Source organism: Opisthocomus hoazin, chromosome 1 (assembly GCF_030867145.1).
Source record: "Opisthocomus hoazin isolate bOpiHoa1 chromosome 1, bOpiHoa1.hap1, whole genome shotgun sequence".
In the NCBI taxonomy this organism is placed as follows: domain Eukaryota; kingdom Metazoa; phylum Chordata; class Aves; order Opisthocomiformes; family Opisthocomidae; genus Opisthocomus; species Opisthocomus hoazin.
In genome coordinates, this window is record NC_134414.1 from 128,449,386 (window position 1) to 128,469,014 (window position 19,629).

General features: G+C 40.9%; 1 protein-coding gene across 7 annotated transcripts in view; it reads left to right on the plus strand.

Moving 5' to 3' along the window:
- The first annotated feature begins 47 nt into the window (after positions 1–47).
- The window catches only part of IFT57 (intraflagellar transport 57), a 38,401-nt gene continuing 18,819 nt past the window's right edge, over positions 48–19,629 (plus strand). For 6 of the 7 annotated variants that reach the window (XR_012765485.1, XR_012765484.1, XR_012765486.1 and 3 more), the window contains exons 1-10: positions 48–253; positions 2,529–2,691; positions 3,850–3,968; positions 4,667–4,757; positions 10,102–10,170; positions 10,750–10,872; positions 15,180–15,251; positions 15,855–15,986; positions 16,912–16,974; positions 18,869–18,935. Coding sequence is in view for 4 of the 7 variants with exons in the window: in XM_075435319.1 (XP_075291434.1) it covers positions 48–253; positions 2,529–2,691; positions 3,850–3,968; positions 4,667–4,757; positions 10,102–10,170; positions 10,750–10,872; positions 15,180–15,251; positions 15,855–15,986; positions 16,912–16,974; positions 18,869–18,935 (1,105 nt within the window). In the remaining 3 variants the exon portion in view is untranslated. Of the gene's footprint in view, positions 254–381; positions 901–2,528; positions 2,692–3,849; positions 3,969–4,666; positions 4,758–10,101; positions 10,171–10,749; positions 10,873–15,179; positions 15,252–15,854; positions 15,987–16,911; positions 16,975–18,868; positions 18,936–19,629 lie in introns of those variants that run through there. The other variant, XM_075435329.1, reaches the window with a different exon arrangement.

Here is a 19,629-nt window from a genome sequence, read left to right on the forward strand (position 1 = left end):
TTGGTAGGGCCGGTTGCCTCGGTTACGGGCGGCGGTGGGCCTCCAAGATGGCGGAGGGGGCCGCTGGTGGCGGCAGTGTCCGGCGCGGGGTGGGGGACCGGGACCGGGATGAGGAGGGGGCGGCAGCGGCGGAGCGGGGCCCGGGTGCGGCCTACCACGCGTTCGTGCTGATGGAGGACCTGCTGGACAAGCTGAAGCTGCTGAGCTACGAGGAGGAGGCGCTGCGCCGCCACAATATGCGGCCGCTCTCCAGGTGCCCCTCGCCCGCCCCGCCGGGCGGCCTGGCGGCGGCGGCCGGGGCCGCGGGAGGCCCCGGGGAGGGCGGCGGCGGCGGCCTCTCCCTCGCCGGGTGCGGGTGGCTGCGGGCGTGAGGGGCCCGAGCGCCGGCGGGAGGAGGAGCCGGCGGGGATCAGGGAAGGCGGGCCGGCGCTCGGGGGACAAGGCGCCCGGGTCGAGTGAAAAACAGCCAGCTTCAGCGCCTCGCCTGCGATCTGGGAGCTTTCAGACCGAGAAGCCCCTCTAAGGGCTGCGGTGGGATAAGTGAATAGTCACTTGGCCTTCCCTGCCCCCAGCGGGCAGCTCGAGTTCGAGTGTTTGTACGCCAGTGCAAAAAATGATTCTACCCTGAATGAGTTTCTTGCATTCAGGGTAACTGTTGGGGTGTGGAGGTGTGTTTGTAAGGGGGCTTGGACCCGTTGTTTTTAAGTCTGTTTTTTCATATCTAATACATATTTGTTTCATATGTAACAAATTATTTTTTTTTTTAATTGTGATGGGAAATGGGGAACTTGGGAAACAGGACCCATGTGCTCCCAGCATCCACCTGCCCAAGTAGCTTTCAAGTCCATCTGTCCGTTTCAGCCAGTCTCCGCAGCAGCGTGTCACACAGTTAAGCTTTCTGTAAGCAACAGTTTGACAGGGGGAAAAACTACAGTCCGAATTACTTGCTCGCTGGGAGGGAGGCTCGAGTACGAGCTCGGTGGCTGTAAGCTGCTTTTAGCCAGCTGTCTGACCATCGGTATATTTGAAGCGAGGAAGCAAACCTTTGTCCACTACAGCAAGCAGCTATGTCTGTAAGAGGAAGTTCCGAGTATGCAGTGTGGACATGTTTTATATCTTGGGAGGGAGTAACTGTAGTCTGATTTTTATGGACTGAGTTCTTGTTAGGCCCACATCTTTCAATTTGATGTGATCCAAAATAGATACAGTTTGTGTACCTCTGTCTCTAAAGTGACCCAAAGCACAGCAGGTGAGGATGGGTGGAAGGATCACTTCAAAAACATGCTCTGGATCTGAGCTTAAACATTGATTTAGGTGCACCAGCCTCTTGCCACACTTGAGGAATACGGGAAGGGAAAGAGGTTGGGGAACTTTGCAGCAAAAGGAACTGGATGCATTGCTGTTGGCAGGAAGAGTATTTGGGAATGTTAAGAAGGGAACAAGAGGTGAGGTTACTGTGCTATAATGGCACGGATGAGGACAATGTGCAGAAAGAAGACATATCTCTTTAGGCAGTGAGGCTTCAGTAAACTTGTTCTCCCCTCCTCAAGGAAGTGCCATTAAAATTTTCATGTGGTCACTTGATGCAAACTTTATTTATTTATTTTTAAAGAGGCATAATCATATACCCAAATACAGATACCTTTCTTTGTGCTATTTGTCTAAACTCCCTTTAATGGAGAGCAAGATGCACTTCTAAAGCATTTTTCAATGTGTTTTGAAGTAGACAAAAGAGATAAATCCACCCTGGCTTCCAGTGTCATGGGTAAAGGTATAAAGCTTTAGCAATGGATCATTTTAATTTTGTTTTTGAAGTAGGCTGTTTGATGTGTGATGTTGACAGTAGTTATCGACCACTTTTGCTAATCTATTCAGAGGATGCTTGTCAAATTTAAATTTTGTCTTGAACTGTAAATCACTTGCCCTGTGAAAAATGCCTGGGATTTAGCAAAATCTTAGCTCATTTATGGCCTACAAGTTACTGATGATTGTGGGTCTTTGACTTCTGATTCTTTTGAACTTTGAAGTATTTTGTGTTATGCAGGGGATATTTGAATGAATCCATTGTATAGCCTCTTAATTAATCAGTGGTGATATTTTACATAATGATGAGATGGATTCTGCATCCCTAAAATTAAATGGGAACAGAATTGAGCTCATCATGATTTGCGACTGCTCAGGTAAATAAGAGGAGTAATTTGTGTTTATGTGAAATGTTGATTTGGTGGTGTTTAACCGAAGCTGTATAATCCTGCTGGCAGGAGAGAGGAGTACCCAGTTTCCATTTGATTCCTTGGAAGTCTGTTGTTGATTAATAGCTTGCTCAAAGTGGGAAACAGATGAGCTGCACGTAGAAAACTTAGTCTGCTGTGGTTATATGTGAAACTAGACATCCTGAATTTAGTTCAGATGGATCACTCATTGGGAAAGTCAGTTAAAGAAACTGCTTTATAGCCTGTGCTGGCCTATAATGCTGTAAGTGCTTCAGGAGTTCAAAATATTTACCTTTTTTTCCCCTTTTTAAACAGGCACTACTTCGCACTGCCCACTAATCCCGGTGAGCAGTTCTTTATGTTTTGCACGCTTGCCGCTTGGCTGATCACTAAAGCGGGACATCCCTTCGAACAGCCACAAGAATATGATGACCCCAATGCAACAATATCAAATGTGCTCTCAGAATTGCGATCATTTGTAAGTGTAGAACATGCTGGTTTCCCAAGTGTGTGTCAAGCACATGCATCACCTTCAGAAAGAACAGTAATGACACACTTCCTCTGCCCTCTGATTATGTTCCCAAGGACTGGACAGACTTTTCCTATCTATAAGTTTGTAATATTTTAATGATAATGAGTTAATTGGAAGTTTATATTGTGTGTACCTACTTGCTAACTTTTTGGCACTACACAAATGGTCTTACGATATATATATGATTCCAATTAGTTTTGTTCCACCATCTGGAAAATTGATTAAATCAGACTTACTTCTTATAGTGCCACATATGTTGCTCATTTATAGCAGTGTAATTTACAAAGAATTTTGTCTTGAAAGTTTATACAGTGCTTGTGATCCTGCTACGGCCAAAGTCAATGGTGTAATTCATAGTGAAGGAAATGGTTTAGAACTGTGTTCATGTTTTCTTCTTTATTTTTGTTAAGGAGTAAAAGGTTGCATAAACTGCTTGGAACTATTGTGGTTTTTTTCAATATTAAAAACACCCCCCCCCCAAAAAAAAAAAAAAAAAAACCACAAAAAACCAAACCAAACCAAAAAAAACCCAAAACAAAACAATAACTGAAGGTCAGGAGAGTGTATCAACTTACAGGAAGTGTGATCTTATGGAAGATTATAGTGTGGTGCAGCTGTGAATGATGTTAAGAACACTGTTCTCTAGAGGAGTTACTTGATAAAAACCCAACGTATTTATTCTGCAAGACAGCAATAAATAAAAATATTTTATAAATAAAATCTGGAACAAACAAGGCAATGTTGAAAAGCTGGTGGTTAAGTCTCAGTACCTGAGTTCCTCTGTAGCTGTTCTTGCTTTGCCAGCACGTCACTTGTGTGCTTGACCATCTAGCTCCCTTGCAGTTTCTGACTCTTCTGCTCCCTGTGAGTATCCTCTTTGCAGGTGCTTTAAGATTTCTGTGCTGCATCTGTTCCTTGGGTTGTTCTGTTTTCCCTTCTGTTGCCTGACTGGAGATGCATAGGGGAAGAATATGAATTTGACATTAGTAAAATCTTCATACACAATGGACACTTTGGTTTTAGTGTATTAAATCTTGTTACCTTCCCAAGAGGAAACTGAATTGATGGGTAGCCATTAGTAAACAGTATATCTCTTTATTTTAGGGAAGACCTGTGGATTTTCCTCCCTCAAAATTAAAGGCAGGTTACGGAGAACAAGCATGCTATGTTCTTGATTGTTTAGCTGAAGAAGCCTTGAAATACACTGGCTTCAGCTGGAAAAGGTATAGTACACTTTTAAGCATCCTCCCTTATTTATTGTTTTCCAGCAAACAAATGTAATTGTACAGAAAAAACCTAGTAAGTACCAAAAATGTTTTACTTGACGTTCTATGATATAAATTTCAACTAGGCTTGAAGCAGTAGGGCAAATTAATTCCTAATGCAATTTCATACAATTTAGTCTATCACCAGCAAGGGTGAGGTTGGGCCATTAATAGACTTAGCTAATTAATAAAGATTTGATAGATGACCTTTTTTTGGTCATTTTCCTATGCACAACTGCTTGTTAATCTGACAGTTGAGTTGGAACATACAAATATTCTTTTAGATCCTATCAATCAATCTTGACCTCTTCAGTTGGAGGTAAGCAGAAAATGAGTCTGTGGTGACTTGCACTTAAATTGTAAGAGGTTAGACTGAAAGGGAAACAACTCAAAATTTAATCCCCAGATGTCTTTGCAGTATGAATGTATAGTATTGCTTGGCATAATAACTAACCCTCACTTTTAAGACAGTCCAAGATAAAGGCTTTTAAGGTTGAGTGTTAATTTTATTTGTTGAAGTGTGTGGGACACTGTCTAATCATATTGCACATCATCCATACCTTTCATGAAATGTTTTGTTTGCTTAGGAGCAATTTACAGAGGTATTTCCAATTTACTGTGTTTTAAAGCTCTGCTGTTCTTTGGACTGATTTCAGGCCAGCATATCCAACAGAAGAGCTAGAAGAAGAAGAAATAACAGAAGATGATGCAGAATTAACGCTTAATAAACTGGAAGAGGATGTTGTGGTAGGTTTACCTAGCTGGTTTTGATTATATCAATATTGGTCAGCTAAGAGGAAATTTTTCTCACTGTTCATTTTGTTTGGCTTTATTTAAGAAGTCTTAAGACCTGAAGTGTTTACAAATTCACCATTTTTTGTGCATCTCCTTTCCTGCCTCATCGGCTTCTCTGTAGAGTTTTCCTTTCAGATAAGGTTCTTAACTCTTCAGGACACAGCTGATGTACTAATGTGAATTTATAGTTAATGTAAAGTGAAGTGGAATCTAACTATACAATAAAACGGCATAGATTCACAATTGTTTGTTTTCTGCTGATACAAGCTGTTGATGTTAACCGAGACTTCAGTCCCTATTTACAGAACTGGCTAATAGTTGGTTAAAACTATTTGCCCAGCACTTAATTAATAGAATGTTCACTATTGTAACTCACATTTCACTGCAAATAGGAAACAGTAACTTTGGTACTTTGTTTTTCTTAAGATTTGGGAACAGGATAGATGGAAAAGAACAACTGGAAACTGAGCATTTGTTTAAAAACACCAGCAAAGACCTAATAAAGGTTGCAGAATTCTTTCTGTAGAGAAAGGTCATGGCAGCTCATCACTATATATTCCATGAATGAAATGGTTATATCCAGCCATCCATTCTGGCTGCAGAATATGTCTCTCTGCTTTGTAATACCTTCTACCAACAGGATGTCAATGTTTGAGGATGAACCGTTTGATTTATTCTTGCTTTTTAACTGTAATAATTACAATGAAGTTGTCATGTCTATGAAACAACCTGTGAAATACACCTGTAAGTTCAAATACACTTTTAGGACTTACTGATGGATGGGTGGATGTTGAACACAAGTTTCTTGCTGATTGACTTTCTGGGAAGATTATGAGAGTTCGAGTCTCACTGTCATCTGGTAGCGTAATGTTGCCACAAGACATTGTCATTTTCACAGGCCTCTGTCAGTCTCCTTGAAGTGAATCTTTTTACTGGTGACTTAAAGAAGATGATTCTGGAGAGGGAAGTTAGCTGGAGACAATTAAAGTGAAAATTACAAGAAGTTAGTTTTGCATCCAGTTTCTCTCAAAGCTGATGATTCTGTGCAAAATAAATGTAGATCAAAACCACGATATGGAAAGCTGTGAGCCTGGAAACATTCACTTGCTGGGTCAGTAAATTACAGAATCACAGAATGGTAGGGGTTAGAAGGGACCTCTGTGGATCCTCTGGTCCAATCCCCTTGCCGAAGCAGGGTCACCTAGAGCAGGCTGCACAGGACCTTGTCTGGGCAGGTTTTGAATCTCTTTATTGAATTACTTGAGGAGAAAACAATTTTCTGGAGTGTAAAAGCTCAGCAGTGCTGCATAGAGAATGCCACAACTGTCCCATTTGTGTGTTCACATTTTTCAAGTGCCTGGGAAAAATTAAAATTCATAAATGTTGGAAATAGAGTGCCTGTAATGTTACGATATGGTTCTGATCATAGTCCCAATTTATATGCCACAGTTGTCCACAAGAATGTAGCAGCTGAAGAGTTTGCTTCTCTTCTTCCTCTTCTCACAGTTTTTTTAAGTATTGCATTATTTTTCTCTTTTTTATTAGCCAAGAAAAATTCCAAACTTTTATTCTTTGATTTCGTACAACACACAAATACTGTGATGTGGATGTCTGGTTGTATTTTTACCAGCTTTGAAGTCTCCACAGAAAAAGTCCTCAATAATTCTGAGAACAATAAAAGACATTCTGTATTCCATGTTTGACCAGCATCAGAAGTACAAGCTGTTGGCTAAAAGCTTTAAATATGAAAACAGTCAGCTGTCTGCTCCTTTCTGTGTCTCGTTAAGGTCTAAGCTGTTTAAACTGGGAACTGGGGAGGAAACAGTTAACTAAAGCACAGTTAAAACCTTCAAAGAACCCTGGATTTACTCTCAGGTAGTATCTTAGGCCATAATTTTCACAACTAAAATGTTTTATCAGCTCGTCTGTGTTTGTGTGTTAAAACCATTTAGCTAGGTTTATACTGAGTGGATAACCACTTTTTTAGAGCCCCTAGTGGTTCTAGAGGGATTAATTATATGCTGACAGAAATTTTTCTCCCCCCCCTCCCCATCTGTTGCTGCTGCCGATATGTATTAGCTGTATCCATAATTGAATTTAGCAGTATTTCCAGTAGTTAAGTGCCAATCATGAGGTTCATTGATTGTTCCTCTGGTTTTGATTCTTCTGAATAAAACTGATGAGGCTGACAGAGACAAGTCTAGCTCTGTAAATCTTGGGGAATTAGGTGAACAGTAGCGAGTCTGGCTTGCAAGGAAATCTGCAGTTTGTTTCCTCAGTTCTGATAACTAGTCTTGTTGTCGTGGTAGTGTTGTAATATGTTCTTCTAAGTGCTGTACAAATATATATTTTTCATTTAGCCAATGATAGTCCCAATCTAGTCACCATTAATTTCTTGCAAGTATTCAGGCCAAACATGCCAGAAGAAAATAAAGTGATCCCTGTCAGTTAAAAACTAGGTAAGGTACAAGAATAAGCTCCCAGGTTTTCACTTAAGTCTTGAAGGTTTCTACATTAAGACCTGTGTTATTGTAGCATAATGCAGTGATTTGCCTAGAAAGGAGGTGAATGATGAAGTTTGCCTTGGCTGGAAAAGATCACAGAATCACAGAATCACAGAATAGTAGGGGTTGGAAGGGACCTCTGTGGGTCATCTAGTCCAACCCCCCTGCCGAAGCAGGGTCACCTACAGCAGGCTGCACAGGACCTTGTCCAGGCGCGTCTTGAATATCTCCAGAGAAGGAGACTCCACAACCTCCCTGGGCAGCCTGTTCCAGTGCTCCATCACCCTCAGAGGGAAGAAGTTCTTCCTCATGTTCAGACGGAAGTTCCTGTGCCTCAGTTTGTGCCCATTGCCCCTTGTCCTGTCACTGGGCACCACTGAAAAGAGCTTGGCCCCATCCTCCTGACACCCACCCTTCAGATATTTGTAGGCATTTATTAAGTCCCCTCGCAGCCTTCTCTTCCTCAGGCTGAACAAGCCCAGTTCCCTCAACCTCTCCTCGTAGGGGAGATGCTCCAGTCCCCTCATCATCCTCATAGCCCTCCGCTGGACTCTCTCCAGTAGCTCTTCATCTTTCTTGAACTGGGAAGCCCAGAACTGGACACAGTACTCCAGATGAGGCCTCACCAGGGCAGTGTAGAGGGGAAGGAGAACCTCCCTCATCCTGCTGGCCACACTCTTCTTGATGCACCCCAGGATCCCATTGGCTTTCTTGGCAGCCAGGGCACACTGCTGGCTCATGGTTAACCTGTCGTCCACCAGGACACCCAGGTCCCTCTCCGCAGAGCTGCTCTCCAGCAGGTCCACCCCAAGCCTGTACTGATGCATGAGGTTGTTCCTCCCCAGGTGCAGGACCCTGCACTTGCCCTTGTTGAACCTCATCAGGTTCCTCTCTGCCCACCTTTCCAGCCTATCCAGGTCACGCTGAATGGCAGCACAGCCTTCTGGTGTATCTACCACACCTCCCAGTTTGGTGTCGTCAGCAAACTTGCTGAGGGTACATTCTAACTCTTCATCCAGGTTGTTGATGAAGAAGTTAAACAAGACTGGGCCCAGTACTGACCCCTGGGGGACACCACTTGTCACCAGCCTCCAACTAGACTCAGCGCCGCTGATGACAGCCCTCTGAGTTCTGCCATTCAGCCAGTTCTAAATCCACTTCACCGACCACTCATCCAGCCCACACTTCCTCAGCTTCCCTAGGAGGATATCATGGGAGACTGTGTCGAAAGCCTTGCTGAAGTCAAGGTAGACAACATCCACGGCTCTCCCTTCGTCTACCCAGCCAGTCATGTCATCGTAGAAAGCTATCAGATTGGTCAGGCATGATTTCCCCTTGGTGAATCCATGCTGACTACTCCTGATAACCTTCTTTTCTTCCACTTGCTTCATGATGGCCTCTAGGATAAGCTGCTCCATCACCTTTCCTGGGATGGAGGTGAGGCTGACCGGTCTGTAGTTCCCTGGGTCCTCCTTCATGTCCTTTTTGAAGATTGGAGTGACACTGGCCTTTCTCCAGTCCTCGGGCACCTCTCCTGTCCTCCAGGACCTCTCAAAGATGATGGAGAGTGGCTCAGCAATGACATCCGCCAGCTCCCTCAGCACTCGTGGGTGCATTCCATCGGGGCCCATGGATTTGTGGACGTCCAGATCACTTAAGCGATCCCTCACACAGTCCTCCTCGACCAAGGGAAAGTCGTCCTCTTTGTAGGCTTCTTCTCTTACCTCCGGGGCCTGGGATTCCTGAGGGCCAGTCTTAGCACTGAAGACTGAAGCAAAGAAGGCATTCAGTAGCTCTGCCTTCTCCGCATCCTCCGTCACCAGGACACCCGCCTCATTCAGCAGCGGCCCCATGTTGTCCCTAGCCTTCCTTTTGCTGCTGATGTAGTTGAAGAAGCCCTTCTTGTTGTTTTTGACATCCCTTGCCAGCTTCAATTGCAGGTGAGCCTTGGCCTTCCTCGTCGCATCCCTGCATGCTCTCACCACGTTTCTGTACTCTTCCCAAGTGGCCTGCCCCTCTTTCCACATTCCATGGACGAAGATGATGGCTAACAGAAGAGCTACAGAAGGGCAGGTGTATAAGGGTGAAGTGTATGGGTGATAAAATGGCAGGTGAAATTCAGTATAAATAGATAATGGATAAATGGAGGGTAACACAGCAAAAGCATCTTTGACTTATGCAGTGACGGGCTCTGAGCTGATGATAGCTGAGGAATACAATCTTGAGACTGTAATAGATAATTCTATAAAACTGGCAGCCCAGTGCATAGTGTAATGGGCAAGAATACAAATTGATTGCCTCAGTTTGAATTGTATCGTTCTGCCCACTTTTAAAATGTGGCAACATTCTGCAGCTCTAAATCTGTAGTGCAAACAATGTCTTGAAAACTGTGTTCAGGTCTGGTTGTGGTTTTGTTTTCTGTTTTGAGTTGGTTTTATTTTTAGTGTAAAGCTTTCAGAAACACAAAAGAAATTACAGTTATTATACAGTTATTGATAATGGCCCATTTGATGAGATAGGGCTTAGGTTTGAGGGGTTTTTTTGATTGGTTTGTTTAGTTTTTAAATACTGTGGCAACCTGATGGATATGTGGGGTAGCTTTCATCTTTTAGCTTGTCCTAGATACTGTGTCTCCTCACAAGATTTTAAGTAAATACAAGGTCTATTATCATAAACTCTCCGTGTCAGACATTTGGAATTTAGTAGTCCTTGTCCTGTGCTCCTGCAAAATAAAATTGTGGAGAAAGATTGTGCAATACTTATTTAAGTCTTACTTTGCAACTTCCCTTAAGGAAGAAGAGTCAGACAATGAAGAAAATTTTATTGACCTGAATGCTCTGAAGGCACAAACGTACAGATCGGTAAGTGGTTACCCATCAGTGCTCTCTTGAGAGATTTTTACCTCTGTACCACCAATTTATTTCTGTTGGATTTAAGTGTGAAAGTCCTTATATAGTCTAAACTTGAAAAAGCATTCCCGCTGAAATGAATCAGCTCATTTGAAAAGAAAAATGTACATCCAGTTTCTAAACTGTTATCGCTGCAGGGTTGCTGGAAACATTTGCAAGAAATTTTTGCAGAGACTTTTAGGGAAACATAGTATTAGTTTCTTGAATTTATTTTAATTTTTCACCCCAATTTTTCCCCTATTTCTGAAATGTATTATGATTTCTTACTATATACATTTTATTCTTTTATTAAATATATTTAGAATATATTTATATTTAATTTATATTAAGATATGTTTATTTTAATTCCTAGTCTTTATGAATTCGAAGAAAGCCATTCAAGAAATCTGTTATATCTGTAGTCTAGATCATTCTGGATATAAATTTTTTTCCTGACTATGAGCACTGTAAGCCATTGTAACATGATTTCTAACAGTTCTCACTGTGCATAACGATGATATTTTGTATATAAACTTTGTGGGTTTTACACAGGACATTAATGACTCTGCAAGGCAAGAAGAGATTTTACAGTCCACGACAGATGCAGCAGAGTGGAATCTGGAAGTGGAACGTGTGCTTCCACAGCTGAAAGTTACAGTCAGGACTGACAATAAGGTATGCGAGTATGTTTTGCATGTGTACACATGGTGATTAAAGTATGATTTCAGTCAGTGTTGTTTACTCTCATTTTAATTTTTTTTATCATCTCAAGAATTGTCAGTAATGGGCTCTCCAACGCTATCTTGTCTGAATCTTTGTCACTTACTTTCACCCTAGAAGCAATAATTTTCAGTACCTTTTTTTTCCAATATTACATAAGAATAATTTTTCCTGCTTCTTACAGAGCACCTTACTTCCATATATTTATTTCTGTATATTTATTCAGTGGAAACTTCTTTAAATACATTGGAAATGTTTAACAATTTTACTTCTGAAAAATTATGCCCTCAGTTTAGCAGCTATTACAATATCTTCCTGGAAGAGAGCTGAGGAAATTCTTACCTTTCAGCTGGTTAATTTGTCAGCCACATGAAAAGCTGATTGCATGGAATTCATCTTGCTGAAGTTTAAATGGCAATAAAGTAGGTCTGTACCTCTGATCTAGTCATCATGGGCTCTCCTTATGTTTAGCTAAAGGAAGTGAGGAGTACTTCAACTGATTTCACTTACCTATCTAGATAACTACCTCAAGATGAAATTAATCATTTCTTAGAAATGAGTATTTCTCTCCATAATCTATTCCAAAGAGTCTAGAATGAGCAGATCAGAAGTAGACATCTGTCTTTGGCAAGTCAAAGTCCAAAGCTAGGACCTATTCCTGACATTGTTATAAACTTTCTTTCTAGGAGCTTGCATAGCCCACACAGATCCATGCAGTATTGAAATTGCTCATTCATTGTGACCCAGCTAGTTGGAGTGTTGGAGCAATCTGTAGCAGTGATACAGAATTCAATGAAAGATAATTGTCTTGCCAAAAACGGGCTAAGCTCTCAACTATCTGTTAAATTGCTTGCCTGTCTTATGCTATACTGCATTCTTCTATGTGAGGAATTGCCTGCTTTGAGCCACTTTTCTCTGATCCTAGGCAAGCCCATCTGTTACAGAGAACATCATGCTTGATTCTTGCACTAAGAAATTAAAACTTAATGGAAAATTAAAGCCACTGTAAGAACCAAGGTTTACTAGCTTCAAGTTTAATGCACCATCTCTTGGCTTAAAGGAATGTGTTATAATAACATGAAAAGAGGATTCTTCTTTTTCTAGCTTCTGTGCTATTATGCTTTCAGAAACAACTGGAGAGAAGTGTTTGGCGTTTTTTCGTTCTACAAGCATCTTGTTCTGCTTCCTGCGTGGCGCATGTATACATAGTACCAGCAGAGGGTTAATGGTTTAATCAGTGGCATTAGAAACTGGAACTTATTTGTAAAGCCCTGGGCAGGGGTGTAAGGTGTGTGTAGAGGATGTTTGTTGGTTTTATTTAAACGGCAAAGTCTGACAAATTGCGAACAATTGTCATCAGACCAACAAAAGATCTTGGGTCTGCTGCAAACTTAAAACCCAGCATACAACATGAGCACGTTTTTCTCTACTAGCCTTCGTTTCATTCTGGAAGAGAACAGTGGGCAGCAGCACCATTGTAGACAGCAGGTGAACCTCACGGACTGAACAGCTGTTGGAGATGTTGGCTGTGCTCTTCTGAGGTTGTGAGACCAGAAGTACTAGTCCCTTGGTAGTTATGTGCATGTCCTGTGCAGAGGGATAGTCTTACTTTAAATCAGTGGAACTGCCTGTGATTGAAGGATGGCACGCGTTTAAGTGTGCGGCTGTTTTAAGCAAGGATTTGTTTTGTACCTGTTATGAGACATGAGTGGCTGTATCCTCCAAGACTGGGAATTCTGCTTGCTTGGGTGCTGCAGCCCATCCCCGTGTGCCTGGAGATCTGCGGGTCCCTGTCCCAGACTGATGGATGCAGCCACTGCTTCTTTCTTGTTTGCAGGTTTAGAAGCACGTATCACACAGACACACAGGGGACCCTGATGTGGCCAGCTACGCAAACTGCCATAAACGAGGCCCTCACTTCAACAGCACTTGTAGAATTCCCATAAAATATGGGTATAGACAGCCAGGCCCCCTTCTTCCTCTTCAGCTCATTAAGATTGAGCTTCAGTAGTGAAAGCACACACTGCCTTCTCTTTAGATTCACAAGCACATGCACATTCATGGATCCCTCCACTATCAGCCTGGTCCTTCTGTCTGTCTGATCCCCCTGCCTGGATGCTGGGCTCTCTTACCTGTTTTGCTGCTCTTCTGCTTGCCAGCTCATCCAGCTTTCGACGCTTGCCACCAAACAGATGCATATACTCGCACGCTCATCTGAAGAGCACTCCACATTTGTGGGTCCCCCTGAATACCAGCACGTACCCTCTACCTGCCCCACACCTGGGCCTGCATCCAGGGCCTAGTACTCCATGGCTAGTTCAGTTCTAAGTCTGCTGTTGACGTGCACAGCAGGTTTAGGGATGATGCAAACACTTGTCTGTCCCCACCCCAGCAGCTGGCACCAGCAACATGGGCTTGTGGCCTGCAGTCTCGTTCCAGCTGCTGGCACTGAGCCCCTCACTTGCTTCACTCACACCGGTCTTTCCCAGTAGCTGGATTTTGGGATACGTGCCAGTCCTGCCTTGGTGGCTGAGACCCTCGCCTACGCCTGTGGCAGGCGCTGACAACCGCACTCTCTCCAGCTGCAGACACTGCAGGCCTGGGACACCTGCAGCCCTGGTCTGATTCCAGTTGCTGGCCCCATGTCCCTTCTCACCAGCAGCTGGCACTTAGTCCTTACAGCACTCATACACGCACAGGTTAGATCTCTCCATCTATGAGATTGCACAGAAAGATAATTGAAGAAGAATTTAATGAGAAGATAGGACAGACTGCAGTGATTGCCTGAAGGGCTCAGTCAGTCAAGTGGACTCACTAGCAACAGTTTACACATGACCAGCCCCTCTTATAACCCTCTCTACTCCCCACTTAGTCCCCAGTCCCCTTGCCCTGCATGTTTCTTCATTGGTTTGCATGGTTGCACCAACATTCATCCCAAATTTCCAGAACCCCCAGTCTTACCAGTTACAAGGGCCAGGTTCGCCTTCTTTGAAGTGATGCTTGCAGTTTCTTGCTAGTCCATCAGTGTGACTGATGAGCTTTGTTTCTTAGTATTTGTCTGACAGGTCTGTGTCTCTGTAAGTTTTGGTTTTTCCCTCCCCCTTCTCCTTATCACCCCATTTTGACAAGGTCTTCAATCAGATAATTGTACTTATACAAACATTCTCACACTCCACATGCCCTTATCCATTAGTGTAACTGGCCAGGTTAGTTTCTTGTTACTGTCTCCATTATGGTTTGTCAGTCAGGTTTGTGCCTCTGTTATGTTTTGCTTAGCATCCTTTTTGACAAGGTCCTTGATTAGATAATCTTCCTGAAGCAAACTCCTTACAGTACCTGTTTTACAAGAAAGTCTCCTCAGGTTTGATTGTAAGTGAAAAAGATTTATTAACATCGCTTTTTTTTTTAGCACTTAGACCAGTACAGTGCCAACAGCTTAAAAATCTTAAAAATATTTTTTAGCATGTTCAGAAGCATGATACTGAAATAGCAGCAATTCTGCAGTGCTGCTACTCTGCTTCATTTTGAACTCACAGTCTGCCTGCAGCTGTGCTTTGGGTCTGGGAGATGTAAAAAGTTTGCATTGAAAAGGAAAAATTTGTGATAAAGCTTGGGAGCAGGAATTGATTCTTAAGTAAAAGATGCCTGCCTATCACGTTAAAACAGCACCTTTTCTCTTCTCCCATCCCTGAGTCCTCTGTGTTTCCTGTGACCTAGAAGCTGCAAATTATCTTCCCTGTTCTGATTTTGTCCCAATATCAAAAACAAGTTTAAGTATTTCTGCCTCTTCCATTTCTTTCCATTCTTTTCCTGGTACTAGTAAGGGCTAAGTAGAAAGGGAAGATCTAATAGTCTGGAACTGGTAGGTGTTGGGTATTTGAAGCACTCATTTTGTCTAAGAATAAGCTGAGCTAGTGCAACTATAATCAATGTTTTCAGTGTTTGTGCCCGGAGCGGTTTGTAGCAGAAATAGTTCCATGAAGATCAAACAGACTCTAAAATGCATAGCTAGCTACAGTGGTATCAGTGAGGATGTCAGTGTTTGTTTATGGATCTGAGTGTCATGTGTGACATTTAGGAGATTTATAAATTGTGTCACATTAAGCAAGTGCCTCTGGATATGAACATGGCAGTGGCAGAATGATACATGGTAACCGTATAAAAGAGAACTGACCTTGCCTTGCATACCAGCCTTTGTTTAGTAACCAGAGAAAGATTAAAGTTGTACTTACCGATGTTTTACTTTGTGCCATCTTTTTTAGGACTGGAGAATTCATGTAGATCAAATGCATCAGCATAAGGATGGAATTGAATCTTCTTTAAAAGAAACTAGGGTATGTTTTGTATGTGCAGAATATTTCACTGATCTTTCAGCATTTTTATTTTCTCTTTTATTTGATATACATTAAGAACTAAATAGATTTTTTTTCCTTCATTTTATTTGTGCTAATGTTGTAAAACTAAAAAGGGTAACATACAATAATGATGATTAGGGACAGTGGGACTGGCAAAATATCTTGTGGGAAAGAGTTGTATATGTGAGGATTAACAGGGATGTTTGGGTTCATTAATGTATGCATTACCATAAGTGCATCCTGACTACGGAAGGCAAAATAGAATAATACAATGTGAAAATATGTGCTGATAAAAAAAACCCAAAATGCTGTCAAATACTGTTGTTAGAGTAACTTACTGACATTGACATTTGTAATTAATTGAGGGAGGGTGATGGAAGCAGTAAAGCTTGAAATATGTGTTTTGGAGGTGGAAAAACGAGAACACATTAGGATCAATTTTTTATTGGCCAAATATAGCATTTCTGTACTGTTTTTATCTCTCACTTGTAGGCTTCCATATACTTTCTTAATTTCAGCACCATTTTAATACGCTTTGCATACTATCTGTATCCTGTGAACCCACAGAATATGATTTTCTAGGGTTACCTTGACAAACTCCATAATGAAATCAGCAGAACATTGGAAAAGATCAATAGCAGGGAAAAGTACATCAACAATCAGTTGGAGCACTTGGTTCAAGAGTACCGTTCAGCACAAGCCTTGCTGAGTGAGGTAATGCACTGATCTTTTGTTGTTGCCTTCTCTAGCATTAGCATGCTGTTAAGTGAGGGTTAAGGCAAAGCAGACTCAGAGGAGTTATCTGTGAATTCTGTGGTTGGATATAAAGCAGGAGAAATGTTGATTGGATATCAAATTATATATTTGTTTTAAACTAAACTAGCAATTTTTATTTAACTATTCTATAGGGGAAAGTAAATGTTTTTTGCCTGAATATTATGTAAATCCGTTGCCAGTCTTGAGCAGCTAGTAAACTGCTTGTTCTGCTTTCCCTGTGAAGTTCACACATCTGTGATGAGTCTCAGTCCAGCACTCATCTCTTATACTGATTAGTTGTGCTAATGTGCACAAAGCACTCTGATTACTTCTTTACTTCAGTTAGTTTTTATGCCAATAAAGTGATGTTTGAGATGCTTTTTGATCCCCTAGTTAGGAGTCTTGTAAAAGCTGACATTTGGCTTGCTCTCCTGTTTGTGGGCATGACATAAAAGTAAGACTAACAGGATTTGACCTCTGTGCTTTCTGTTTACCTTGCTATTAAACTTTAAGAAACTGCAAGATAGTAATTTATTGTTGATGAAGAAATATTCTGGGTTTCAGAATTCAATTCTGTCTGTATTCTGGCAAATTTTCTTTGTTTATTTCCTCGTGTAAGTGATTAGAAAACATACTTCTTACTGTGTATGTATTAGGGCTATTATAATTTTTAAAACCGCTCTAAATTTTTGAATGATAGTCATTACAGAGGCTGATGTTTCAAGCCTGTCTTCATATGTGTAGCACTGTAAACATCATTGGGACTTTGTGGGAGAGTTTCTGGAACTGGGACATGTGAGAGCAAGTTTTGGTGTTTTCTCTGAGCTATCTACATACATCTCTTCAGCTTTGTCACTGCAGCAAAAACCATGTTTCTTTCCAGGCTAAAGAGAAGTACCAGGAGGGAAGTGGAGGAGTAACTGAAAGGATTAGAGTGCTTTCTGAGGTAAAACACATTTTCACATAATTTCTTCTGCATATTTTAAAACAATCTGCAGAGAGTTGGCATTTAGTGTTTGCAGTTTTATGAACCCAGTTCTTTCTGGGTTAAAGATTAATCTGTTTGTTTAGTGGAGGCGATCTAGTCCAGTCCCTAAATTTTAAACCCAGACTGCCATTGATTTTTAACTTGTGAATTTGGGCAAACTATTGTGACCTTTTTATTTCCACAGTTTGTAAAAGATGGTAAATGTTCTGTATTTTATAACCTGTGTCTTAGAGTTACTGAGGATTAGTCAAATCATGTACATAAATTCTTTGGAAGAAAAGAAGCTTAACTCTTATTTTCACTTAAAATTAACAATTTGGAATTTTCATCTTCCAAGCACTTAAAAGCAGTATTTGCCTAAATCGTAACTTTTCCATACCAGTCAAATTATTGTAATACCTAAAACTGTTTTTCTGACGTTTGGTTGGTTTTTTTGTGTTTTGTTTTTTTTTTTGTAAATCGGTGCTCTGACAAATGTAAAGAAAAATCCCCAGACTCTTAACTGCCTCAATATGTTGAGTGTTTCATGGCATTTCATTTAGAATTACTGCCTGATTTCCAAGTTTTTCAACCTTTTGTCCAATTCGGAATTTGTTTTAATAACTGTGTAGTTTGGGTTGCAAAAACCCACTTTATTTATTAGATGATAAAGTGTCTGGAATAGTCTCATAAAATTGATCACACCATAAGAATGTGCTGGAAATTCTAAAACAGGTTTGAGACTTTTTAGACTAGAATAGAATAGTTCAGTTGGAAGGGACAAGAATGGTGATCTAGTCCAACTGCAGTAGGTAATAAACACAGCAGTTTAAGAAGTTTTCTAGCAAAGATTTTGGAGTGTATGGATTCTGCAAAATTAGAGCTTCTTTCTTTTTCACTCTCAAGGAAGTAAGTTTAAAAAAGAGAGTACGATGACTTCAGATTTATAATGTGTTTGTGCTTTGGAAATTATTAGCTGATTAGTAATGATGCATATGTTACCAGTTGGCAGCCGTCAAACTGTGTAGATGCAGTGGTGCATATGAGATAAACTAGACACACTGGGTATTACTACTGATCTGCTTTCAGGCGTGCAGTCAAATCTCAGCCCACTTGGTGATACCAGTACCACTGTAGGTATGCATTAACAGTGCAGCGATGTTTCTTTTTTGTTACTGAAAAGGCTTACTGAAGCCTTAATGAAGGGCCATTTTTATATTATAGACAAAAATACTAAATTACTGCCTGTGCCTTAGAGTCATGTATTTGCTTTCTCTTCATTGTCTACAATGGCAAACTGGTCGATAGATAGTCAGTCCTGAAACGGACTTTTATTCTTCATACCTGCATTTTACATACCCGTAGCCATGCTGGTGCCAGCAGGCTTGGCTGCTGCACCATCTTTTGCTGCAGTGCTGTTTCTCAGGTTCCGCCGTCACCTGCCGAAGTCCTGACGCTTCCAGAAGGGCAGCTGGCATGGTCATTTGGTGAACATTGGTCTGCAGGGATATTGGTTCCTATCTTCCGTCCAGCATCATACTGCAATACGTTGTTTTTATTGTTTTGGGATGCGCTGATTATCAGTAAGGCCATGCTGTTTGGCTAACTTGTTACTCGTTTTGCTGTAATTTTTACAACACTAGTTTATTTAAAGTAAAATTTTCTTAATGTTTGAAAAAAATTGTTCCTCCATAGACAACAACTAAAATTAGTTCATTTTTTTTAACTAATGTGGTTATTCAGCAGAGAATTTTTAACTGTATTTTTATATAGTTAAATAAAAACTTAACTAAATTTTTAAATAATTGTAATTTAGTTATTTTTTTAACTTGACGTTCATCTGGTTTAATGAAGGAAAAAAATCTATTTTAAGATTACAGAAGTATTAGAGAGAGTAAAGCAGGAAACAGAAGAGAGAGGAAGCAGTATGACTGATGGTGGTAAGTATGCTTTTTCCTCAAACCAAACACCCGTTTTCTCAGTGACGTGTATATAATTTGTCCTTTATTAAAGAAAAATAAAATGAGACCAGACTAAGTGACTAGTGTAAAATATCAATATTAAAATTTGAAAAGGTGTCTAAGAAAATCAGGAGTCTAAACCTCTTTGAAAAGTTACGTAAGTCTGCAGAAGGTAGAGATTCCAGGATTTCCCCTCTCTGGTAAATTATTTGTAAAAACCAAAAAAAATGGGGTTTTTGTATGCTTTGAATAGTTATCCACTCACTGGAAGAAATTCACACATTACAGGTTCAAGCTGTTTTTACTCTGAAATAGTTACTGGCAGTAGCTGTCAGATTCTCTGACTAAGCCTGGCTGGAGTCAGGGAGAAAATTAATTTTGGTGTTTTGCTGTTTGGACTATTTTAATATTTAAATCTGTATACCTATTTGAATTAGTTTTGTCTCAGACTTGGGATTTGCTTATTTGAGATTTTTCCTGATAAATGCATTCTGTTGCAAATATATAAGGAGTGTGAATGCAGAAATAAATGGATGCATGTTACAGTAGGGCTAAATATGCAAGCTGTATCCATATTTAACTGTAACCATTACAGCTAATTTACTTCAGTAGTTGTAAGTGTTATTGTATAAGGAAATTTTGTACGCCCTTGCTTCACTGTGAAGGAACTACT